The sequence below is a fragment of the Psammomys obesus genome, unplaced genomic scaffold, assembly GCF_907164565.1.
Source record: "Psammomys obesus unplaced genomic scaffold, mPsaObe1.curated_primary_1811, whole genome shotgun sequence".
In the NCBI taxonomy this organism is placed as follows: Eukaryota; Metazoa; Chordata; class Mammalia; order Rodentia; family Muridae; genus Psammomys; species Psammomys obesus.
This window is the reverse complement of record NW_026595981.1, coordinates 11,187,587-11,214,619: the sequence shown is the minus strand read 5'-3', so window position 1 is coordinate 11,214,619 and position 27,033 is coordinate 11,187,587. Positions and strand designations below refer to the sequence as shown.

At 37.2% G+C, this 27,033-nt stretch overlaps 1 protein-coding gene across 2 annotated transcripts in view; it reads left to right on the top strand.

The window, feature by feature from the left end:
* Positions 1-27,033, top strand: part of Med13 (mediator complex subunit 13) — a 90,690-nt gene that overhangs the window by 46,395 nt on the left and 17,262 nt on the right. For both annotated transcript variants that reach the window (XM_055619581.1, XM_055619580.1), the window contains exons 10-22: positions 253-466; positions 1,992-2,070; positions 4,301-4,422; positions 6,134-6,224; positions 6,350-6,564; positions 6,830-7,026; positions 8,775-9,691; positions 17,646-17,807; positions 20,514-20,737; positions 21,929-22,118; positions 23,399-23,855; positions 25,143-25,362; positions 26,542-26,733. In XM_055619581.1, the coding sequence (XP_055475556.1) occupies positions 253-466; positions 1,992-2,070; positions 4,301-4,422; positions 6,134-6,224; positions 6,350-6,564; positions 6,830-7,026; positions 8,775-9,691; positions 17,646-17,807; positions 20,514-20,737; positions 21,929-22,118; positions 23,399-23,855; positions 25,143-25,362; positions 26,542-26,733 (3,280 nt within the window). The remainder of the gene's footprint in view (positions 1-252; positions 467-1,991; positions 2,071-4,300; positions 4,423-6,133; positions 6,225-6,349; positions 6,565-6,829; positions 7,027-8,774; positions 9,692-17,645; positions 17,808-20,513; positions 20,738-21,928; positions 22,119-23,398; positions 23,856-25,142; positions 25,363-26,541; positions 26,734-27,033) is intronic.

The following is a 27,033-nucleotide window of genomic DNA, read 5'->3' as shown; positions in this document are numbered from 1 at the left end:
ATATATATATATATATATATATATATATATATATATATATATATATAATGTGTTGACTTGGGTTTTCGTTCCATTTTTCTGTTGTTGCAATTGAGATTATAGTAAATTATGACCTCAGTTTCATTTATAAAATTAGAAATTATGGGGTAAATACTATGAGTAATTCTAAAAACCTCACTTAAGTTGTTTTGGAATTTTCAAATGCTTTTTCTCGATAACAAATACTAATTTTCTAATTTTGTTTTTGTGCAGGTTAATGGTGCAGTGTAAGAAACCTTTAAAAGTTTCTGATGAAATTGTCCAGCAATATAAAATTAAAAATCAGTATCTTTCAGCAATAGCATCTGATGCAGAACAAGAACCTAAAATTGACCCATATGCATTTGTTGAAGGAGATGAGGAATTCATTTTTACTGATAAAAAAGATAGGCAAAATAGCGAGAGAGAAGCTGGGAAGAAACACAAGGTGAGTGGGAGAGAGTCTGTCCTACCAGTGCGCACACTTGGGTGCACTGGACACTTGGCACTGTGCTCACTCGTTCCTTTCTTTGTTGGTGGTTAGGGTTATTGAGCCTAGGCCTAGGGCCTCATGCACAGTAGGCTGGCACTGTATCCCTGAGCTGTATCCTCAGCCCCACTCATTTATTATTTTAGAATGGGAAGATTAATCATATTTATGTAGATATATGTGTATTCTCCTATAGATAAATCAGGCATATGGCACACTTTTGGTTAGTTTTTGATGATGAAAAGATTTTTGTTGTTATATTTTCAGATTGGATAAAGAGTATATTAACTTTGGTCGGAATTCGAATTAGAACATTTAAGTACACTGTTGATGCTGAGTTTAAAAAATGCAGGATATTTTTTGAGTACGTGATTTAGGAAGATTACCTTCTCCTTAAAAGCAAATCTTTATAAAGTATGGGTAATGAAAATATTCATCTGGTGCTGGTGAGATGGTTCAGTGGGTAAAGACACTACTGCCTAGCCTGAGAATCTGAGTTTGATCCCTCGGTCCTACCCAATAGAAAGAGACATTTTTTTCAAGTTGTTCTTTGAGCTCCACACTCATGGTATGTCATACAAATATGTTGCACATATGCACACACACAAATAAAATGTAATTAAAAATATGCATATAATTAAAGTTTTAAAGTTAGGTACTCAAGTGTCTGTTAGGCAAAAAATATTAAGCGTTCGGTGGTAAATATAAAATATATATATTGAAAACCCTAAATTTATTAAATGATACAATGTTCATTCCACAGAGTTTTACTTTACCATATGCTAGATACTTAGTTTTGTCCCTTTATAAATATAAAACCAATAGTATCTGGGATGCGTATACCCACAATTCAGAGTTAGCACAGACTTGGGAAATTTTCAGTATGTCTCAAAGTTCTCGCTCCTGCTGTCAGCCATGATTTCTGGGACAGATTCCTTAGCATCAGTGTGCATTTAATTTAATACCTGGAAGATGAGCACAGTAATTGTTTACTATAAGAGTTAGTGGTGGTGAAGTGCGTTGGCATACACGTTTAGTCCCAGCGCTCAGGAAGGAGGCTGAGGCAGGAGGGCCTCTCTTCCTTGAGACCAGCCTGGTCTACATAGCGAGTTCCTGGCTAGCCAGGGCTACACAGTGAAATCCTGTCTCAAAACAAACAAACCACGAAAGTAAACCAAACTAAACAATAGAAAAGAATGACAAGCCCAGTATAGTGGTGTGTGCTTTCTAGTCTAGTGCGTTGGAGGCTGAAGCAGAAAGATGACAAATAATGAGACCAAGCCTGATCTACTACGTAAGACCGCTTTTCAAAAGCAACTCGGTGACGCTAAAGCGACCCGAGAATCGGTGATAATGCATATATATATGTATGTATGTATATTACATGTATGAGATGCTCGACGTAAAGCTACTCAAGAATTGATAGGTTGTTACTGTTGGTAAAATATATATAGCATAGCCTAATATATAATACTGTTTTCAGGTGGAAGATGGGACATCTACTGTTACAGTGTTAGCACACGAAGAAGATGCTATGTCATTATTTAGTCCCTCTAAGCAAGGTAAAACTTTTTCTAATAATGACTTACACATTCATTCCAGTGCTGATTTGAGTATGTGATTTAGGATAATTACCCACTCCTAAAACAAAACAAAACAAAACAAAAAACAAACAAACAAACAAACAAAAACAAACCAAAAGTATCTGGCCTATGTGAAGATACATATAATTTTTTAAATTGATAGATAAACATATATATTTATGTGTGGTGTATAGTTTGTTGCCTTTTGTGGGCACTTTATAGAGTGCTAAGTCAAGCTATTTAATATGTATTACCTCAAGTACTTTTTTTGTAGTGAAATCAGGAAGATCAGCTTTCTTAGTAATTTACAGGCATTAAGCATACTATTAACTTTTGTTGGTACAATATTCATTAAACATTTGAGTAGACACAGTTTATCTTTTAGTCTGTTTTTGAAGGCAATGTTTTATTTTAATATTTTGAGAATAAGGAAAAAAATTCATGTAAAGAAGGAGCAGGTGGTCTTTCATAAGGTAGCTTAGAGCTTCAAACTATTGGTGGGTAACGTCTTAGATTCTTTGATGAAGAGGTCCTTATCGAAATTCTAGTGGCATTTTGCATAGAGATAAAGTATCCTGGAATTCACGTTGGGGCTCAAAAAAACTTGAGTAGCCAGTGTGGTACTGAGTGAAAAGATCAAGGTGTTGAGCCATGTTTTATGTTATATGCCTGTAGTCCCAAGATTCAGGAGATTGACAAAGGAGTTCGTGAGTTTGAGATTAGTCCTGTGTAGACTCTTACTTCCCCTCTCCTCAATAAAAAAGTCTTCTATTAGCCGGGTGGTGGTGACACACACCCTTGGGAGGCAGAGGCATGTGGATCTCTTGAATTTGAGGCCACCCTAGTCTACAGAGAGTCCCAGGACAGCTGGGGCCACACAGAGAAACCCTCCTCCCCCAAAATTGGTTTATTATATTGTCTAACTTCAAAATATAGTATACAGATAATAGTAGTATGGTACTGGTCTTAAAAAGCCAGTAGAATAGAGTAGAGGGTCTAGAAGTAAGCCCATGTTTTATGGTCAAGATGTTTATGCTGTTAAATACATAAGCATGTAGTAATTATGTGTGTGTGGTACAGTATGTTTTAGTACATGTATGTCATATGTACCAGCCAAATCAGAGTATTTTGTATTTCAATTTATTAGGAGTCGTAGAGCTCCTCTTACCTAGGAGTTTTTTGTTTTGTTTTGTTTTAAATAAAATGTGAGACTATACACCAAAATAGTTAATTTTGAAGTTAATCACTCTTCTGTGCTGTAAGCACTAGAACCTATTCCTTCTCTGCAGTTCTATTTTGGTATCTCCTGTCTTTCTGTTTCCTCTCCTCCATTCTTCCCAACCTCTAATAATCATACTCACAATAAATAATAATAATGAAGAAAACATGATATCAAGCTTCAAGACAAATAATAATGCTATATTGTTATCTGCAAATATTATGTTTTATAACATACCTAGAATTTATTCATCATATATAATTAGTTTGGTATTCATTGATTGCATCATCCTTATTCAGATGCTTACATGCAACTTTATTTACTTAAATCCATCTGTTTCAAATAAAAAGATAAGGCCTGGGTAGATGGCTTGGCTTGTAGGTTGCTTGCTGTGCAAGCATAAGAAGCAGAGTTGGGATCCTCAGTAGCCACATGTATGTTGGCGGGTGTGATGGGATTTGCCTGTAATCCTAGCATGAGAGAAGAGGAGATAGGGAATTCCCAGAGAAAACTGGATAGCTGACTCATCCAGTCAGTGAGCTCGAGGTGCACAGGAGAAACCTTATGGAAATGTGTAAATTAGGAAGAAGCTAGGCAGATACCCAGTATCAAGCTCTGGTCTTCACATCTTATGCATATATGTACCTGTGAATGCACATTTATTCAATCTCATCACACTGCATGCACAGAAAGAAAATGTATTTAATCCTAACATTCTAATAGCATTTATATTTTTATGAATTGTGTACAGAGCTTAACTACGGTATAGGTTATGTAACTTCTGGAGCTTCCTCCGGGAAAGTGTTATTGTTTATTTACAATGTTATTTCTAAGAAGGATTGTTCAGATTTTAAATAAGAGACTATGAACAGTTAGTGTTCCACAGTTGTCTTGATAAATATTAGGTTTTATATCTATTTTGGATGAGTAGAATACTGCTTGGCTAATAGTTGAGTTTTCGGTTTATTTTTTTCTGATTGTCATATGTAGATGCTCCACGTCCTACTAATCATGCCCGTCCTCCATCAACCAGTTTGATTTATGACTCAGATCTGGCTGTCTCTTACACTGACCTTGATAACCTCTTCAATTCTGATGAAGATGAATTAACAGTGAGTATCCTATTAATGATTAGGATTAAATTAGCTTTCATGTGAGCTCCAGTTTTAGAAGTGATTTGTGACTTGAGTACTATGCTTTATGTCTGAACAGTAGGAAATATTTTATAATAAAACACAATTTTACTTTCATGTTAGAGTCATCTTAACCTGGTTTTCTTGGTGTGGGTTTTTTCCTTTTGTGTGTTTGAAAGATAGATGATCAAGTTTTATTGAGCCCTACCTTGTAATTTTTTTGTTTGGTTGGTTGTTTTAGTCTCCAGAATGATTTTTCTCTTCTTTGAGCCTGTAATTTGAGAAGTGACTTTGGAATTGAATCAGAGAATTTTAAGTAATTAACATTAGAACTTGACAAACCTTGTCAATTTAGTAAGGAATGCCAGTTCTTCTGAAATTGTTTGACATTGCCTCTGTTACTATGAGACATACACTTGAAAACAGTAAAGGAGAAAACAAAACTACTGCTTAATCTTTCACACCTGTGTTCAGAGAACATTGAAGATAAAAGCTTTAAAATGGGATTTCCTAGGATGTCAGTTGTCCAGCAGTTAATGAACTAGGTGCTGTAGCATCTAAAAGGGATTCCTTTTCCATTTACTTAAAAGTAGCATAGTTATTGACTGGCCCATTTGGTCTTTGTTGTCATGTATCATATATCCTGCCAGGATATCTATCACATATGTTTGAACATAGAAATGTATTGCAGATACAAGTAATGGCAAATACAGCTATATGGAAACCCTGTACCCTCCAGTGTAGGGTGTACGAGGGCACTGCACTGGGAAAGTAGCTTTGAACATTTTGGTCCATATAGGTGTTCTCCCTGCTAACACACAGATATCAGCTGTGGCTCCTCTGGGGTAAAAAAGTTGTCTATGTATGTGCTTTACTCACAAAGTGTTCAGTGTAAGAGCTGGATGTTATGGCACATATCTGTAATCCCAGTTCTTGGTACATGGCAGCAGGAGGGTCATGAATTCAGACTCAGCTTTGTTTACATAAAAATGAGAAGACAGCTTAGGTTACATGAGGCCCTACCTATCTTCAAACACAAACCACAAACACCATTGGTAGTGAGGTTTTGTTGTTTGTAAGTTTTCCTAGCATGCTCAGTTTTATCGGTAAAAATATTTTTACAGGAATAACCTTATTAAAACAAGGTGAATTAAGAAGAATTAAGGGAAGTTGATTATTCATTATTATAGGAAACTTTAATATCTTGTAAATAAGGGATAGATACTTTGAGGATCTTTTGCTAAAAAACAATTCTGGTGTTAATTTTACATTTCTTTTATTTGGTTTTAAGTTATTGGTTATTCTTGCTTTTTTACATATTTTCTTTTTTTCCTCACTTTTATTTTATTTATTTTTTAAATATTAGTTACAGTTATTAACTTTGTATTCCAGCTTGTAGCCTGTTCCCTCATTCCTCTCCAATCCCACCCTCCCTCCCTCATCTCCTCCCTGCCCCTGTTTACATATTTTCTTAAGGATGCCATTTTCTCTGTTAATTGAGAGGCTTACCAAGTAATGGTCAGTGATGAATCTGCCTATAAACTATCCAGTATAACATTTGGTCTGCCAGACATTGAGAAGACCGTTTTGGACGGCCAGTATGTGTCTTTTCAATTGCACATGAGTGATTAGTACTGTGGTACTGCTTTGGCTTTCAGATTAACATGTGCTCTTCCCTACCCCCATATAGCCTGGATCTAAAAAATCAGCAAGTGGATCAGATGATAAAGCCAGCTCCAAAGAATCAAAGACAGGAAGCCTGGATCCGTTGTCTTGTATAAGTAAGCTTCCCAGACCTGAGCTCTAGCTTGATTTGAAAATTTATTCCCAACAAAATTTCCTTTGCTTTAAATACAGATTTGCCTTTTTAAAGTTTATGTTAAAACGTGTGTTTTATTAACTGTAGGCACGGCAGATCTTCATAAGATGTATCCAACACCACCATCATTGGAACAACACATCATGGGGTTTTCTCCAATGAATATGAATAGCAAAGAATATGGTAGTATGGACACGGCACCTGGAGCAACTGTCCTGGAAGGAAACACTTCTAGTTTAGGAGCTCAGTTCAGAATTGAGGTTGAGGAGGGATTCTGTAGCCCCAAACCTTCAGAAATTAAAGTAAGTATGTTTCCAGAACAACTTCCTGTTTGTTCTTACAGGATTAATTGCTGTGTTCAATAATCTTTTCACAGTTGATTTTAGTTTTGTGGCTAATAAATATGAGGACTGAATTGTGGGAACACTGTGAAACAAATTAAAGGGTAGAACAGAAAATCTTTATACTTTTGACCATTTAAAGAACAGGGTAAGGAAGACAGTCTCTTTGATTCTGTTTCTTTGTTTTTGTCCCTGGAATATAAGGCACATGTTCTTTATATTATAGGATTTTTCTTATGTCTATAAGTCTGAAAATTGTCAAGTTCTAGTAGGATGTTCCATGTTTGCACCTTTAAAAACTCTACCAAGCCATTATCTGCCTCCTATCAAATTGCCAGAAGAGTGTATTTACCGGCAGAGCTGGACTGTTGGAAAATTGGACTTGCTTCCTTCAGGCCCTTCAATGCCATTCATCAAAGAAGGGTATGATTGATGATGTTATTATAATATTGAATGATTGTATAGGTGTGTGTGCATATATGTGTGTGTGTGTGTGTGTGTGTGTGTTAGTGGGGTGGCATTGGAGGGTATGAGTGCCTATGAGCCACATGTGAAGGCCAGAGGAAAGTTTTGCTTGCCCTTTTACTCACTTGAGACATGGTTTCTCACAGAACCTGAAAACTGCTGTTTTGTCTAGGCTAACTGACCAGCAACGCCTTGGAATCTGCCTGTCTTTGCCTGTCTTCCAAATCCTGGGATTACAGCTTGTTTAGTCATCACCAGCGTTTTCACATGGGTGCTAGGAATTTGAACTCAGGTCTTAAGCATGCACATTAAGCACTCTTACCCACTGAGCCATCTCACCAGTCCAGGTTTTGTTTTTCTTGAAGTTCCTAGTATGCTGGAAAAAAACCCATTGGTTCTAGAAATCCCATGTGAATGAATGAATGAATGGATGAATAAGTAAATGAATGAATGAATGAATGAATGGGTAGACAGATAAAGAAATTTAAATAAATTTATTCTTGTTGATTACAATGATCGTAGAGATGGGTGAACTATTTGAAACCATATACCGTTTTTGACTTTAGAGGTACCTTTTTCTTTCAGTCTACAAGTCTGAGTTACATACTGCCATTTTACATTTACTTTACATTATAGTAAAGTTTTGCATTTTATTACCAGTTGTGTCTTGAAATTACTACTGCCATTTTTTACACATGTAAACCCCTCAAAAGTCCAAACTTCTTTTTTATAGTCAGCAATTAGAGTCAATAAAATATGGATATTTGTAGCATCAGAAATTTATAGCGGGCTGGGTGGTGTGGCACATGCCTATAATCGCAGCACTGGGGAGGCAGAGGCAGGTGGATCTCTGTGAGTTTGAGGCCAGCCTGGTCTACAAAAGTGAGTTCAGGACAGCCAAGGACAGAGAAACCCTGTCTCGAAAAAACTAAACCAAACCAAAACAAAAAGAACAAAAAACCCATAATCAACAAACATAAAATTTATAGATAGTCAATATGGCTGTCTAGATATGGGTAACTGTAGACAAATTTCATTTATAATTTTGTTTTTCTATTTATAAATTATAATTTTTAAGACTTTTAAAAGTCTATGTGTGTGTCCTTACACGACTTATATATGTGTCCTTATGTGATGTGTGCAGGAGCCCACAGAGTACATCAGATCCCTGGAACCTGGAGTTAGAGGCATTGTGAGCTGCGTGACATGGGCACTTAGAACTGAACCTTTGAACCTAGGTCGCCCAGAAATGCAGCAAGTGTCTCAACCATGAAGCCGTAGTTCTAGCTACTGATTTATTTTGTAATTTTTTTTTTCTTAGTTTCTTGGGAAAGGGTTTCTCTGTGTAGCCTTGGCTGTCTTGGACTCACTTTTTAAACAAGGCTGGCCTCGAACTCACAGGAGATCTGTCTGCCTCTGCTCCCCGAGTGCTAGGATTATAAGGTGTGTGCCACCGTGCTCTGTTTATTTTATAAATTTGAATCCAGTATATCACTATATTTTGATTCTAGCTAGCCCACAAGAATCTTTATAGCAGATACAATAAACCTGAAATAAGTCTTAATTATATCTCTAATCTTGTACTGATTGCCAAATGGAAGTTTTCAGTGTTGCTAAGAAGCATTTGGAGGATCTTTATTTTTATTTCACATTACTAATATGTTCCTTTATATATGTGTTTCTCCTTTTTACCCTGGTGAAAACAGCGATGGAAGTAATATGGATCAAGATTATGGCCCTGCCTACACACCTCAAACTCATACTTCTTTTGGGATGCCTCCGAGCAGCGCACCTCCTAGTAATGGTGGCGGGGGAATTCTTCCTTCTCCATCCACCCCTAGGTTTCCAACTCCAAGGACTCCAAGGACTCCTAGGACTCCTCGTGGAGCTGGTGGACCTGCTAGTGCTCAAGGCTCAGTCAAGTATGAGAATTCAGACTTGTATTCACCAGCTTCCACCCCATCTACATGCAGACCCCTCAATTCTGTTGAGCCTGCAACTGTCCCTTCCATCCCTGAAGCGCACAGTCTTTACGTAAACCTCATCCTTTCAGAGTCCGTAATGAATCTGTTTAAAGACTGTAATTTTGACAGTTGCTGTATTTGTGTTTGCAACATGAATATCAAGGGTGCCGATGTTGGAGTTTACATTCCAGATCCAACGCAGGAAGCACAGTATCGATGTACCTGTGGCTTCAGTGCTGTCATGAACCGAAAATTTGGAAATAATTCAGGATTATTTCTTGAAGATGAACTTGATATCATAGGACGTAACACAGACTGTGGCAAAGAAGCAGAAAAACGTTTTGAAGCTCTCAGGGCTTCCTCTGCAGATAATGTTAATGGAGGCCTAAAGGAATCAGAAAAGGTGCCTGAAGAGTTGATATTACTGCTACAAGATCAATGCACTAATTTATTTTCACCCTTTGGAGCAGCAGACCAAGATCCTTTTCCCAAAGTGGGTATAAGTAGCAATTGGGTGCGTGCTGAGGAGCGGGACTGTTGTAGTGACTGCTGTCTCGCATTAGAACATGGCCGTCAGTTTATGGATAACATGTCAGGAGGAAAGGTTGATGAAGCACTTGTCAGAAGCTCATGCTTACACCCATGGGCCAAGCAAAATGGTAAGTTTGGGGATGGAATAGTTCTTTTTTAGGAATTTGACCCTGGCTTCTTTGTTCCTGCATGTAAAAGTATCAGAAGCAGTTAGCCTGGATAGGGATGCTCAAGTGTGGCCTTAGCCCCCATTTAAAGACAGGTACATGCTGAGTGTTGTAGCTTATGCCTTTATTCTCAGCAGAGGCATGCAGATGTTAATGCAGGCTTAAAGGAACCTGAAAAGGTGCCTAAGGAGTTATTACTGCCACAAGATCAATGCGCTAATTTATTTTTACCTTTTGGAGCAGCAGACCAAGATCTTTTTCACAAAGTGGGTATAAGTAGCAATTGGGTGTGTGTTGAGGAGCAGGAGGCCTCTGTGAGTAGGAGGCTAGCCTCATCTACATACAGAGTTTCAGGATAGCCAAGACTACTTAAGAGACCCTATCTCAAAAAGGAAAAAAAAAAGTAATGTAAAGAGACTTCTTAGCTGTTAGTTAAATTTCAGCAGTAAAAATGTTATTATACATCTGTAAATGTATACTTACATAAAAATCTAAAAGGCGTGCTGCATGTTAGTCAGCAGAAAATGAATGATTGCTTCATTTCAGCCACCTAAGTTATCTTTTGAGGTCCGTGCAGTCCACTATCTAGCTATGCCTGCGCTATCTCATTATTTACTGCGCACCTTGTTCGTGCTCTGTACTGTTTCATGTTAACTGTTGAACAATCTCAGCAGTCTCTTTGCGTGTGTGTACGGAGGTCAGAGGATAGCCTTCTGTGTCATCCCTCAGGAGCCATCAACCTTGTGGTCCTGCCCTTCTTCGGATCTTGTTTCCCATTTTCAGAGCACCAGATGGTTAGGATACCTTGCCTTTTTGAGCCCGTGATTTAGTGGGGGAGACAGATAATAGATAGCAACAACAGAAAATACACACTTGCATTATACACCAGTTATAAGTGCTTTGAAGACAAAGTAGGACAGAAAAGCATATTTGCAAGGGAGAGACCTTATCTGCTGTTTTAGAAATATGGTCATGGATGTTAGTGGGGAAGGAACATTTATGGAAAGTCCTACTTGAAGTGGGAAAAGGGAGCAGTGTAGTTAACTGGAGGAAGAATGTTAGTAGTCAGTGTAGTTCACTGCGCCCTCTCCCAGCTTCTCTGTATGGCGTTTCAGGCCATCCTTTGGCATTTATTTTAAATGCCTTGGGAATGGTTTTTAATAGGAAAGTAACACCATACTGTCTTTTTAGCTTAAAGAAAAAAAATCATTGTCTATTGCATAAGAAATATCCTGGGATAGGAAGGGATGGGAAATCATAGTAGAAGCAGAAAAATTAGGAGAAGACAGTTACAGTAGTTGGTGAAGATGGCAGCTTGGAAAAGATGGAAATCAGTAGAAATAATAATGGTAGATTCCAGATTAGATTTAGACGTATACCTACAGAATTGTACTGATCCATGTCAGAAAAGATGAAGCATTAAGCATGGTTTGTGTGAATGTTGGTATTAACTACAGAGGAAGAAAATAAGAGGTCAAGTATATATTTGGAGATAAGGAGTTTTATATTCCGAAAACTGGTGAGTCTGGAAATGAAACATCTTTTGTATGTGAGTTATCAGTATAAAAGATTATGGAGAGCCAGGTGTAATGTGGAAAGCCATCTGTAATACCAGCACTGGGAAAGTGGAGGAAGGAATCGAAAATTCAAGATCATTGACTACATGACAAGGAGCCACCCTGGGATAGATGAGGCCCTTTTCTTTGACAAGGCTAGAGCTGGAGGGCAAGTTGTGGGGAAGAGAGGGTCAGGAAGGAACCAGAGAAAGAGCAAGTCAGTAGGTTGCTCATTTATGAGAATATTTGAAGGAGAGTGATGGTAGGTATAAATGTTGTCTTCGTAAAGGTACAGTGTGACAAGTCCACTGGATGTCACCCCATCAACATAGTTCAAGCCCTGGGTGTGAGGAAATGAGAAACACATTTAAAATTTGGGGGATATTGATATAGAGGAGTTTTATGTTAGGGTTAATATATAATTATATACATACACACACACACACACACACACACATATACACACACACACATATATGGGGAATGATTCTGTCTAGATGAAAATTTTAAATTGACAGTAATTTCACATATATTTGAGTACAGTGTAGTATTTTGCGTTATGAATACATTATAGAAATAAGAAACTAAGCTAATTGGCTTATCTATTACCTTACCTTTTTTATGGTAACATATAAAATCTTTTAGCAATTTAAAAATACATAATACAGTTACTAGCTGTGCTCATGTCACTAAGTAGACCTCTAGAATTCATTTTTTTCACCTAACTGGAATGTCACACCCTTTCTCCAGTCCAACCTTCTTCCCTGGCATGAATTATCGCAGAACAAAAGGTACCATTCATTGAAGGAGCAAAGTCATTGAGTGAGTGAATAATAGACTCCATTCGAAGTAGAGGTATATATGGACATTTATGTAGTTACTTCTTAGGACAAGAAGATGGAAAATGAGAATTCTTAGTGGTTGTTTTTATGGTTGTGGATGAGAGCAATGGGAGACTGTGACAGTGTCACTTGATACAAATGTCTTAATTTTCCATGCTAGCAGCTTCAGACATCATCACTTAGAAATGCACATTTCTGCATTCTCCCATGGCCTTCTAAATCAGACTCTGGAGATAAAGATCAGTTCTGCCACTCACTACTAACGGTATCTTTGAAAAAGTCATGTATTATTTTTCTTTATAGTGTGCCTGTATGAGGGGATTGAACCCAGGATCTCGTGGATGCTAGGCAGATAGCCTACGTAGTTATGACTGAATTATATCCTCAACTCACTTTGTTTGTACGAAAGAAATAAAGCTAGTATTTGACTTGCACAGCATTAATTTAATGAGTTCATTCATGTAAACATAGGATACTGGTTAGTTCTTGAGATTTGCACGTTTATGAAAATGTACAGAGGCTAGAACAGGAAGAAGCATATATAATAGGACTGTTTGAGGAAGTTTGATACTTCCTGGCCAGGTTGGGCAGTGGTGGTACACACCTTTAATCACAGGATTCAAGAGGCAGAGACAGCTGAATCACTGAGTTTCAGGACAGCCAGTACTATATAGTGAGATTATGTCTCAACAAAACAAAACAAAAATAGTTCTTTGACACTGAGATCATAACTTATAATTATTTTCATCATGATATTAAAAGAAATTTGTGACCTCACATGGGCTTATTATATTATTCATGACAATATTGTGATTTATCTAATTTGTTCATCTAATTCACCATACTTCACAGAAGAGCCAGATAAAATAAAGGCAAAGTCAATGAGTGCCTAATACATAGGATTTCCAATGTTACTAACTCCAATGGCGGCAGTAGCTTCATTGGTGCTCTTTAGTATTAGTTTATTGGGACGCCTGTTTGCCAAATAATACTGAGTTTTACCTGGTGTGTAATTTATACTGTGATTAAAGTACAACATTACTAAGATAGATCAACAGAATTAGGACCTATGCATTAGGGTTTGGACACTGTGCCCTCTGATTTGGATACCTTTCTCCTTTACACTTGCTTGGGCTCTTTTTTTTTTTTTTTTGTCTCTTTTAACTCTTGTTAGATGTTGTGTTCTGCATTTTCCATAGTATTTGCTTACTTCTTTCTTATACAGTACAGTCTGTAGGCTGTCGTTTTGTTTTGATGACAGTGTCTTTCACTTTACAGAAGCTTTTCAGTTTAATGAGTTCCCATTTATTTATTGTTGATCTTAGAGCCTGTGCTGTTGGTGTTCTGTTCAGGAAGTGGTCTCCTGTGCTGATGAGTTCTAGGGTCTTCCCCACTTTTTCTTCTAACTGATTTAATGTGTCTGGTTTTATGTTGAGGTCTTTGGTCCACTTGGACTTTAGTTTTGTGCAGGCTGATACATATAGATCTATTTTCATTTTTCTGCATATAGACATCCAGTTGGACCAGCACCATTTGTTGAAGATGCTGTCTTTTTTTCCATTGAATGGTTTTGGCTTCTTTGTCAAAAATCAAGTTTCCATAGGTTGTGGTTTTATTTCTGGGTCTTTTATTCAGTTCCATTGATCCACCATTCTGTTTCTATGCCAATGCCATGCAGTTTTTATTACTATTGCTCTGTAGTACAGCTTGAGATCAGGGATGGAGATACCTCCAGATTATCTGTTGTTATGCAGTATTGTTTTGGAAATTCTGGGTTTTTTGTTTCTCCATATGAAGTTGAGAATTTTTCTTTCAAGGTCTGTGAAGAATTGTGTTGGTATTTTGATGGGAATTGTGTTGAATCTGTAGATTCCTTTTGGCAGAATGGCCATTTTCACTATGTTAATCCTACCAATCCATGAGCACGGGAGATCTTTCCATCTTCTGATATCTTCTTTAATTTCTTTCTTCAGAGACTTGAGTTTTTTTCTGTGACTTTTTTTTAAAACTATGTTTTACTTTATTTTTATTTTATGTCATTGGTATTTTGCCCTCATATATGTCTGTACGAGGGTGTTGGGTCCTCTGGAACTTGGAGTTACAGTACAGACAATTGTGAGCTGCTACATGGGTGCAGGGAATTGAAAACAGGTCCTCTGGAGGAGCAGCCACTAGCCTTAACCTCTGAGCCATCTCTCCAGCCACTGAGTTTTTTTCCTTTCCACTCAGATTGCTTTCAGAGTTCTTAAAGCACATATTAGTACTTAAACTTGTCCATTGTTGTATAGTGGTATACCTTTTTAAAAATCTACAAGTTTGATATTTGGTATTTGTGTGCATTTTTTGGCTACACAAATAATGCTTCTGTGGACATTTGTGCACAGTTTATATGATGTATTATGGTCTCATTATACTTAGATTGCCTGGGTCATGTTAGTAATATTTTTCAAAACATCTGCATTGTTTTCCATTCTAACATTAGATGGTTCCACTTTCTCCAGTCCGTTCTTTATTGAAGGCATCCTTGTGGTTATGAAGTGGTGCCTTGTGGTTTGGCTTTGAATTCCCCTAACTGAATGATGGTCAGTGTCTTTTCATAAATAAGACCCATTTGCATATCTTTGGAGAAATGCTTTTTAAGGTCTTGCTTTTTGGGGAGTTGGGAATGAAGGGCTGAGTGTGAAGAAGTATCTCATCCTGCAGCCCCAGCTGGCCTCAAATTTGTGATTCTTCAGCTTTACCTGTTTTTAAAATTTGGTCTTTTTGGTTTTTAAAATTTTATTTCATTTTTGCCTTTTTATTATTTATTTTTTAAGAGTTCTTCATGAACTGTGGCTGAAAATCCCTTATTGCTATATGGTTTGAAAATATCTTCACAGCAAGGCAGTGGTGGTGGCACTTTTAATCCCAGCGCTTGGGAGGCAGAGGCAGGTGGGTCTCTTGAGTTCTTGGATAACCTGGTTTACAGAGTAAGATCCAGGACAGCCAGGGCTACACAGAAAAACCCTCTCTCAAAAAGCCAGAAACAAAACAAATGAAACAATACAAATTTTCACTTTTTGTTTTCACTTTTTATATGCATGCATGCGTGCTGTGTGTGTGTGTGGCGTGGCCTCTGGGGGTCAAACTCAGGTTCTTGGGTATGGAGACAAACACCCTTTCCTTCTAGCCTGTCTTCAGTTTCTTGTTAACACCACTTGAAGAGTGTTAAATAATAATCTTTTTTTTTTCATGTTCCTTGTTCTTTAGTGTTATATCTATATAGTCTATCTGGCCCAAGGTCACGACATCTTAATATTTTTTTCGTAAGGGCTTTTCGTTTTAGCTCTTAAAATTTTATCTGCAGTTTCTTTTGAATTAGATATTTAATGATTTTAAGTTTTTAAAAGAATTAGTATGTTAAGCCTGATATAGCTAGGTTAATTAATTATGGATAGAAAGCAGAGAGAGTGTCTGAGACTCTCTCTTAATTAGAAATGGACATTCCTGTGTCCTGATGAGCTCAGGATTGAATGTTGAATTTGTGTTTTAACAGATCTGTCATTTTCCTTGTTTAAATCTGTGTCTGCATGTTGAGCTTGCGGCTGTATAAGCTACTGTGCACTTGTGGAGCTCAGTTCTCTCTGTCCATGGTGGGTTCTGGGGATCAATTCTCTCTGTCCATGGTGGGTTCTGGGGATCAAGCTCAGGATTTTCATTTGCTAAGTCTTTCCACCAGTTTGTTTGTTTGGTTGGTTTTTCAGACAGAGTTTGTTAGGTAGCTCTGGCAATCTTGGAACTGGCTCTGGAACTCATAGATCTGGCACCATGTGTTTTTTTTTTTTTTTTTTTAAACTCACATGTAATTAATAGCCTTAGCTAATAACTTTTTCTAGGCTATTATTCACATATAAATATGGTATAAAATATATTCTATAGCTTTATAATGTTTTTTATTTACTATTTTTTAATAGTAAGACATGTTCTAGCTTTGGTTTTAGTGTTTTAAGATGTATTTTTAATTCTGTGTGTATATGTGTGTGCCTGTGTGTATGTGCATAGGGGTGCTGGCTCCTGCAGGGACCAGAGATGTTGGATCCTTTGGAACTAGTGCTTGTAAGCTGCCTGATATGGGTGCTGGGGCTTGAACTTGGGTCTTCTGTAAGAACAGCATGTGCTCTTACACTGAGATCCTCCTCAACCCCCACGCTATTACATAAGTCAGTATTCATGTCAGGTGGCTGTTAACATTTAGTATGAGTAAATAGTATTGCTATGTATATAATGGTATATATACTGTTTTTGTTTTGAGACAGGGTCTTAATTGTATTGCTCAGGCTAATTTGGTACTTGGATCAGTCCTCTCTCCTTAGCTTCCTCAATGCTGGAATTACTGCTACATGCCACCATGCTTGGCTCAAAATTGTTATTAAGCATTATATTTGGAATTAAATTACTTAAGTTACAGAAAATTAAAGCTACCTATGATAAGATACATAGTGGTAATAATTAAAGCGGAATGATTCAATGTAGTAGTATGGTCAGACAAAATTAGTGGCCAGCGTAATAATATCAGTGTCATTTAGTGGTAATTTCCTGCAATCATTCAACATTTATGGACTGCGTTGTTCTTATTCTTATATTTGGTAAAAAAAAAAAAAAAGGCATTATAAACAGTTTGATAATCTGTTATACCAAAGATTATAAAATAACTGAGTATAATAGTTGTTTTTTTTTTTTTTAAATAAGTGTGAAGAGGTTTTATCTGTTACATGTTTTGTATTTCAGAATTGCTGTACCTTTGCTTTGCTGCAGATTGAAACCAATGCTGTTCTGCTAGGCAGTCTTGGTGGACTAGCGTTAAATCTCAGCCCTATATTGTGTAGTTGATATAGTCTATGTTTTTGAAATTAATTGATCATTATAACTAGTCTTACCTTGTCATTTTACTATAGTGGTAGAATAAAAAGACATGATCTGTAACTCATTTCAGTGAAAGCAGCATCTTTCTAATAAAAATACCTATAAGGAACTACCAAAATAAATTAAATACAAATTGATTGATAATAAATATTTATGAAGATGATTTACTTTTCATGGTTTTTGGCTGTTTGGAAGAATTTTGTGTGCTAGATGTTTAACTTGGCACTTTATGCATACTGTGAATGTGCCACTACTAAGGCTCATCCTTAACTACAGGGAGACACCTTGATGTCTTCCTTCCCTCCCTTCCTCCCTCTCTTCTTTTCTTCCTTCCTTACTTTTTTTTTGAGACAATTTTGTTAACTTGTGGAGGCTAGCCTTACACTTCCTGTTTCAGCCTTGTGAATTCAGGGATTACAGATACGTACTACCACATCTGACTTTTGAAAGGTTTTATATAGTTTTCTGTGTAGGCAGATGTTTAATGTTCTCTATAATGAAAAGCTGAAATATCTGAGTTGTATATTTTTTTTTTATTCTCTTTAAGTTTTTTTTGTCACCACAAAGCAATTGCTACTCACCTTTTTTTTTTTTTTTTTTTTTAAATGATTGTAGATCTGAGCGTGCAGTGTTCACAGGATATACTTCGAATGCTCCTCTCTCTTCAGCCAGTCCTTCAAGATGCTATTCAGAAAAAAAGAACAGTGAGGCCTTGGGGAGTTCAGGGTCCTCTCACTTGGCAACAATTTCATAAAATGGCTGGCCGAGGCTCTTATGGTAAGTTGTCTGTTGTGACAGATAATGACTGATTTATATTTCTCAGATATGTGCCCAACAAGAATAAGCACATTAGTTCATAAATATTTTTGTGTTAAACATTTTAAGGACACTGTGGTCAGTTCCAATTCTAACCCACCTTGGTACATTTGTAGCATTTAGTTTTTCTAGGTTCTTTTCCGGTCAGGGTGAGGAGATGCACTATCTGTACGCCTTGTTTGGCATTCGGTATAATTTTATATGAAGGTAGGGTCATGTTTCTAACATGATTTTTGTAAATCTCCAAATGGCTTCAGTTCTAAATTGAATGAGATGGAGAGATTGTGGTCAAATAGTAGATGCTTTTTTTTTTTTTTTTTTTTTTTAAAGACCGGATTTCTCTGTGTAATAGAGCCCTGGCTGGCGTGGACTCACTTTATAGACCAGGCTGGCCTTGAAGTCACAGAGATCCACCTGCCTCTGCCTCCCAAGTGCTGGGATTAAAGGCGTGCGCCACCACGTCCAGCAGTACTTTTGAGTTTTAAAAACTAAGATTTGTTTTCTCATAACAATTTTGGACAAAAATAGAAATTTGCAGTTATGACAAAAGTAGTGAATAAATACTTTGAGTAGGTGTATAGTTGATTTGTGGTCACCTGTAATAGAGAAGACTATTCAGATATTTGAAATATTGATTGTTTCTGAAATAGCACTTATGAAGTATATTTGGGTGATATCCTGTTGTGTTTTGTATAGTGTTGGGAATTGAACCCAGAGCTCTACAGATGCTGGGCAAGTACCTAACCATACCCCAGCTCTGGAGTAATAGTTTTTAGCATTAAAATTTCTGTGTGTGAAAAAAAAAAAAATTTCTGTGTGTGGTTTCAGAGTGCTCTGTATACAGTAGTATCCTCCTTGTGTTTTTCTGTTTTAATGGCTGAATGATTTAAATGTTATATAAATTGATCCTCCATGAAAAGTTCAGTTTAGGTCCGATGTGTGTTACTGGCCCTTAAGATCTGGTTACACCTATCTTTGTTTTGTAAACCTACCTAAGACACATCTGATGGCTTGGTTAAATAGCCTATACCTGGGAAGGACAGAATGCGGTAGGCGTGACTAAGGCTTCTGGGCTTGGAGAGGGCAGAGAGGATCACAGGAAGACAGATGGATGGGAAAAGAAGAAGAAGGATGCCACAATGGGTTAGGTGGAGAAGAAAACGTGAGGCTGGGAGGAAGGACTCCCAATAATGGTGTGAAAAGGCCCAGATGAAGAATAAAAGCAAGTATTTATAAGATTATGGATGGAAGATAGGCAATTTAAGAGGATGACATTGGATGGCAGCTGGGAGATGGATGGTGAGGTGATTCAGACAGCCTCAATAAGAGTATCTGCCTGGCCCAAGGTAAATAAGGCAATTATAAAATCTACTAGGTGTCTTTGTCTTATTATTTATGATAGCGGGTTAGGTAATAACACCATGATAATCTTAGGGCTGATAATCAGCATTATATAGCCGAACACTTTTTTTTTTAATTAATTTACTACAACACAGAACAGAGATTATTTCTGTACCTGATTTTGGAGATTATTTCTGTCAACACATTCATAGCCAGCTTCCTTTCCTTTTTAAATAGTTGTCTACATCCCATCATTCTTATGTATGTAATTTGTATAGGTATTTTATATATGTATTATACAAATATACTATTTGTAGTCATAAACTGTTTCCATCATTATCATTCCAACTATTTTCAGTGATTTGTTTATGCTTGGCTTTAACATGTGGTTTAAAACCTGTATTGCTGAACTTTACTCACCATTATCAACTTGAACTCCATCAGAGAACTATCTACTATCTCAGACTTGCCATTAGATTGTCCTGTAGTTGAATGAAAGCACATTTATTTCACCATAGCTTGAGAGGCTGAAGGTGGGTTTCCTTGGTCAGATTCCTGTAGTGACTTCTTTATGATGCTGGACAAGTTGTTTACTTTTCCATTCCTGTTTCTTGTTTTTAAAATGAGTTTAGTAGCAGTGTCTGCCAATCTGGTATTTGTAAGAAATAGTTAATATGGGCAGTATCTACAGTGTACTGCTGCAGCTGTTTTCTAGTATTCCTGTTAAGTTACTTTAAGAGGCCAGACGTCTTTCCCTATCTAAGGTGTTTTCATGTTTTGTCTGTGCATGTGCTTGACTCAGTTTTAAATTAGTTAATTTGTAATTTTCTTGTCTAAGAATAGACTGTGGTAAGAACATTTAACTAGAGATTACCCTTTTAATCCAGTTTTAAATAATAAAATACAGTATTGTTGATTTCTGTACAATGTTGTACGATGTGTCTGATTTTTCTCAGTCCTTTTTTATGGTTAATAGATTAACTATTCATCATATTAATTATAAATTTGCTTACTTTTAAATTAAGTCAGTTCATGCCAGGTGTGGTAACTCATGCCTATAATCCAGCATTTAACAGGCTGAGGAAAGGAGGATTGCTACAAGTTTAAGATCAGACTGGGCTGCAGAACAAAAACCCAGGCTCAAACAAAGTAGCGGTGAATATTTTAAAATGATCACTTAAGGATATTTTTAGTTCTGAAACTATGTTATTGCTAGCTTTCCATGTTTCTGTCTTTAATATTTCCCTTATAATTTACTTTTTAACATTGGACGTAAAGAACATGACATGAATTGGCTTTTTCCTGATTGCTTTCTGTATTACTCAGGAACTGATGAATCTCCAGAACCACTGCCAATTCCCACGTTTTTGTTGGGTTATGATTATGATTTTCTGGTGCTTTCTCCATTTGCTCTCCCTTACTGGGAGAAACTTATGCTGGAACCTTATGGATCTCAAAGAGATATAGCCTATGTTGTACTCTGTCCAGAGAATGAAGCTTTGTTAAATGGAGCCAAAAGCTTTTTTAGAGATCTTACTGCAATATATGAGGTAAGTATTTTAAAATTTATGTTTTCTTTTTCAAAGATATTATTATTTACACAGTGTCCTGCCTGCATGTGTGCCTGTGCACCAGAAGAGGGCACCAGACAGTTATGAGCCACCATATGGTTGCTGGGAATTGAACTCAGGACCTTTGGAAGAGCAGTAGGTGCTCTTAACCTCCAAGCCATCTCTTCAGCCCTATAATTTACATTTTTAGCTAGTGATGGAAGCTCATGAGCCCCTTTCCAGTCCATGGCAGTCTTCCTCAGGCCGGAACGTTTACTGTTGCAGAGGACATACCATATCAAAAGCCACTGTCCTCCCCATCTTCTGGCTCCTACAGTTTTTTGCATCTTAAAGTGTACTGGAAAATTCTACTGGTTGATAAAGAATGCTCATGTTGACTGTTTATTTATGTATTTATTTATTATGTATACATTAATTTGCCTGCATGTCAGAAGAGGACACCAGGTCGCATTACAGATGGTTGTGAGCCACCATGTGGTTGCTGGGAATTGAACTCAGGACCTTTGGATGCTAGTGCTCTTAACAGCTGAGCCATCTCTCTAGCCCCATGCAGTTGCTTTACTAATGAATTATACTCTGCGGCATTTTTGATAGTTTTTGTTAGGTATGTGTGCCATGGGTCACAGTGAGAAACAGTTTTGGAGGTATATATCAAGGGCACAATGTGCTTCATTTAAAGTAACTCATGTATGGTGGGTGTGGTGGTACATGCCTGTAACTCGTATGTATTTGGGTAGCTGAGACAGGAGAGTCTCCAGGCCAGCCTGGGCTACATAGTTGAGAACATATCTTGGGGTAAAAATGTATTACTAGGAATGGTGATATATGCTTGTAATCCCAGCAACTGGGAGGTAGAGGCAGGAGGATCAGGAATTCATGGTCATCCTTCAGCAACATAGCTATTTTGAGGTCAGCCTGGACTACCTGAGACCCTGGATTCCTGCTCCTCCTCCCCCACCCAAAAGAAGCAGTAGCTCGAAATTTGTACAGGACACCAACCAGTGTCCTTATACTTACCTGTGATATTTCACCTCAGTTGTTAAGTGTAAGTGATAAAACTTGTTTTAAATAGCTTAAGTGCTTTGATTTATAATCTGTATCCTAACAGCACAGTAAATTCACTGATTCTGCCTTTCATACATATGTATATATATATATATATATTTGCAGTCCTGTCGATTGGGCCAACACAGACCTATTTCTCGACTGTTGCCTGATGGGATCATGAAAGTGGGAGCTACTGCATCAAAGAAACTTTCAGAAAAGTTTGTATCAGAATGGTTTTCTCAGGCAGCTGATGGTAACAATGAAGCATTTTCTAAATTGAAGTTGTATGCACAAGTCTGCAGATATGATTTAGGTATTAAATTTGTATTCATTCTACAAAAGCAATCTGAGCAGTATGGGTTGGTTCACCATTGACTGTTGTAAATCAACTCTTAGTGTCATGTAGCCATCTCCATTCTTCCAAACACGCTGTTTCTGCCTGCTTTTGTCCTGCAAAATCAGAACTGAGTAGATGTGGCAAAGGCTGTGATTTCAAAGTTTAATATGTACTGTTGGACTGTCCACATAGAAATCTGCTAGCTCCATAGATGGGCATGCTATCAAGTAGACGTTATTGCTTCCAAAATATTTGCTGATGCTTCTGTGGGGTGTGATGTTTTATGCACGTTAAGATCTACGATTTGAAGCTGGTGTAGTGGCACACTCCTTTAATCCCGGCACTCTGGAGACAGAAGCAGGCAGATCTCTGAGTTTGAGGCTAGCCTGGTCTATCGACAGAATAAGTTCCTGTATAGCCAGAGCTACATAGTCTTAAAATAAAAATAAAATTAAAAAAAAAAAAACTTAAAAAAAAACCTGTGTTTGTTAATAATTTAAATGCAGATAATTTCTAAGTAACCTTCTGAAACACCAAAAGTCTTACTGTAGTTAAGAGTATGACTGTTATTTAAAACCTTGTTATACTTTTAAAATATATTTAATTTAAAAGTGAACTTCCTTTACACTTTATCCAAAGAGATACAATACCAAATTACTGAACCTAATTAGATACTTCTGCAAATTGAGCCTCATGGTAGTATCCCTCCATTTTGTATTTTTATTAGCAGTCAATCTAGAAGGTATTTCTTTAGCTTGTGATTTAACAATACTTGCAGTGGTTTGATGAAAAATTGCTACGTACTGCTATTACATTTGTTGGTGTATTCTAATTTTTTATTACACTTTCCTTGTGTGGGGATATGTGCCACTGTGAATCAGTGGAAATGAGAGGACTACTTGCAAGGTTAGTTCTCTTTCCACCATGTGGTTCCTGGGGTTTAACTTAATCGCTGAGCCATCTTGTCAGCCTTTGTTTACATTTAATTTTGCCCAGGAAGTACAATTTTCTTACATTTCATACTGATTATTCAAAGTTTGAGTGAAAATACGCGTTTACTTTTATAGTTCCATTTTAATTTTTTTTTTTTTTTTTAGTTTCTGACAGAAAATAGAAAGCTAGTTCATGCTGCACTGTTAGTAAAGCAGTTAAAGGAAGATAGTTGCCATGAAAGTATCAGCTACGTTGTTATTTCTGTAGTTGGATAAAAATAAGTCAGTGAAATCAAGAATTAAATACCCGTTTTTGTTCTTTAGGTCCATATCTTGCTTCTCAGCCGTTGGACAGCTCTCTGCTCTCCCAGCCAAATTTAGTTTCCCCTACAAATCAGTCTTTGCTTACTGCACCTCAGATGACAAATACTGGAAACGCTAATACTCCATCTGCTACCTTAGCATCTGCGGCAAGTAGCACTATGACAGTGACTTCAGGGGTTACCATATCTACTTCAGTTGCCACAGCTAATTCAACTTTGACCACAACTTCATCTTCATCATCTTCCAATATGAGTAGTGGCGTGTCCTCAAATAAACTGCCTTCGTTTCCACCCTTTGGCAGTATGAACACTAGTGGTACAGGATCCATGTCTGCACAAGCAAGTACAGTTCAGAGTGGCCAGCTGGGAGGACAGCAGCCATCCTCTCTGCAGGCAGCAGGAGTATCAGGGGAGTCGGCCTCACTTCCCACTCAGCCGCATCCTGACGTGTCTGAAAGGTACCTTTAAAATACTGATACTTGGGCTTGTGAGATAGTTGAGTAGTAAGTAGTTATATGTGCTTAGCCTGCTTGAGGCCTTGTGTACAATGAATGAATAAATAAAAACAAATTTAAGGATGTGGAAATGCAGAAGTCACGGTCTCGTTTTATCTAAGTAAGACAGTTGGAATGAGTAAATTACTTGATCTTATCTTGGAATTTAGTTTCATCATGTTAAGTATTTTATGTATAAAATTATAATTAAGATTCTTTTAAAAGTCTTTATTACAGAATCACAGGGTTGGTGTTAAGATCTTAAAAATTCCTTCAACTCCAGATATCCCTATGACTAGCCTGTCCTGTGGCAAAAATAAATGTAACTGTGCAGGCACACGACATTATTCTTGAGAACTCACTTTGGAGCCTTCCTCTGTGTGTGTGCTTGTGCCATGCATGTGCAGGACACTTACCCTGGGCCTTGCACAGGCTAGGGAGAGCAATCTTCCAGTATGCTGTACCTTCGTCTTGGTTTGGAGACTTTGTGAGCAATTTTGAATTTCACTTGTCTTTTACTCACTTTGTGATTAAGGGGAAGGTGTAACTTCTATGAACATGTATCCATATCTATAGTATGGAAATATGACATATTGCAGGGTAAGTGTTTTAATGGTAACAGATCTCATTGACTTACAATGAAAGTACTGGGAAAATGCCTTTATTCTAGGGGTTCAGTTAGTGTGAACCCAGTTGTTTTTCAGCTACGTAGAATGCAGTTGTTTCCAATGTCATATAGATGGGTAAAACATAAACTGTTTGCCTGTATTGGTGAGCCTGTCTTTAAAAGCTACATAGATCTGAAAGTTAAAGTAAATTAAAATTACCTATCAAAGTATGATGCTTAATTGCCACTAACCATTTGAAGTCAATATGTCTAGTCTGAAAATGCACCAAGAACATCAAATAAATAGCCCTGGCTTCTTTCTGGACTAGCTCTATTTTGAGATAAGTTCGTGAGGAGGGCCAGTTACTGAGATGCCTGTCAGACACCTTTAGTCTCTTACTGTTAAGCTGTTTATAAAGTCTATTCTAAAAGCACAAACCTCTTATTTGAAGGGGTTTTGTATGGTGTGAAATGTGAGATGGTATGTGAAGAGCCGTGTTTCTCTTAGGAGGGAAAGAAGTATCCCAACTCTCAGAAAGGTTTTCTGATGTCTTGCACCAACCAGTAAGAGAGGGATGTAAGAATTTACTTTGGTGCTATGCTGGGAAGATGTAACTTTGTTGTATTTCTACCTCAATTTTTAGCACAATGGATCGCGATAAAGTGGGGATTCCCACCGATGGTGATTCACATGCAATTACCTACCCACCCGCAATTGTTGTTTATATAATTGATCCTTTTACATATGAAAATAAAGATGAGAGCACTAACTCTTCTACTATATGGACTTTGGGGCTACTTCGATGCTTCCTGGAAATGGTCCAGACTCTTCCTCCTCATATCAAGAGTACTGTTTCTGTACAGGTAAGGTCTGATGTTTCAGAATTTCAGAGGTACTTTTTTGTATTCAAAATAATTTTGTTAAAAGACAGGTGGTATCCATTTTATTTAAGTATTATAATAGAAATTTTAAGAGAGTTTATAAAAGATAAACTTATTCTTATGGGGCCTGATGAGATGGCTCAGCAGTTAAGTGCTTGCTGCTCTTCCAGAGGACCCAACGTTAGTTCCCTTCACCAACGTCCGTTGGCTCACAGTTGTCTGCAATACCAGCAACAGGGGATCTATTCCATGGGTACTGTCATACACATGGTATACACACAGAAAAACAGACAGATACACATACATAAATCTTTTTAAAAACTTCATTGTCATTTTGCAGTCATGGGAAATAAAAAAATTTATGTTGGCTGTATATAGTGGTGTATGTTTGTAATCTCAGGAATCTGAGGCAGGAGGATCACAAGTTTGAGGCCAGCATCAGTAAGTAGTTCAAAGCTAGTCTGGGCTATATAATAAGACATTGTTTTTTGTTGTTTTGTTTTGTTTTTCTTTTTGTTAGTCCCCCACTTACCACCACCAATTATATTGAGTATTGTGTTCTCCTGTTACTTTGTAAGTACAGTTATAGGAAAATAATGCCTGTATTCTATGTATTTATTTTAATTGAGACAGATTACAAGTAAAAGTAGAAAAAATTAAAGAAATTTTGACTGTAATTTGTAGGTTATAGTAGGCCCCTTGGATTCATAATTAGTATAATTGCTGAGTATAGAAATTTTAAAAGATTTCTAAGTGGTCCTTTAGTTCAGGACCCATATAAATTGCCTGTATAGTAAAAACTATGTTAATAGGGGTAGGTGGGAGAGATGGCGCCATGGTTAAGAGCCCAGCCTGCTTTTCAGAAGACTCGTTTCCTAACACTCTATCTAACACTTACATGGCAGCTGACAGCCATTTATAAACCCAGTCCCAGTGGACCCAATGTTCTCTTCTGGACTTACATACATAATAATATATAAGGTGTATGTATGTATATGCAGGCTCATACACATACCATAAAAATTAAAGACACTTTGTAATAGAAACCATAGATTTTTAGCCAATCTTTCCATTAGCTGTTGAAGTTTTGTCTGAAGGGGTTTCTCTTACTCTGTTGCAAGTTACTCTGTTAACGTTTGTAATGCTCACCTTTATCTGTAGATTGTTCCTTGTCAGTACCTGTTACAACCTGTGAAACATGACGACAGACAAATCTATACCCAGCATTTAAAATCTTTGGCTTTTTCGGCCTTTACCCAGTGTCGGAGACCACTTCCAACATCAACCAATGTAAAAACACTGACTGGGTTTGGTCCAGGCTTAGCTATGGAAACTGCCCTTAAAAGTCCTGATGTAAGTATTGCAAGTATGTTCTCCATGAACAACGCTATTTAGGTAAATGGCCATTGGTGGCGCATGCCTTTAGTCCCAGCACTCGGGAGGCAGAGGCAGGTGGATCTCTGTGAGTTCTAGGCCAGCCTGGTCTACAGAGTGAGTTCTAGGACAGCCAGGGCTACAGAGAGATACCCTGACTCAGAAACAAAATAAACAAACAAACAAAGCTTTGTTTTATTCTCATTCCCAGTTATGATGAGGTAGGTTTTACATATATATATATATATATATATATATATATATATATATATATATATA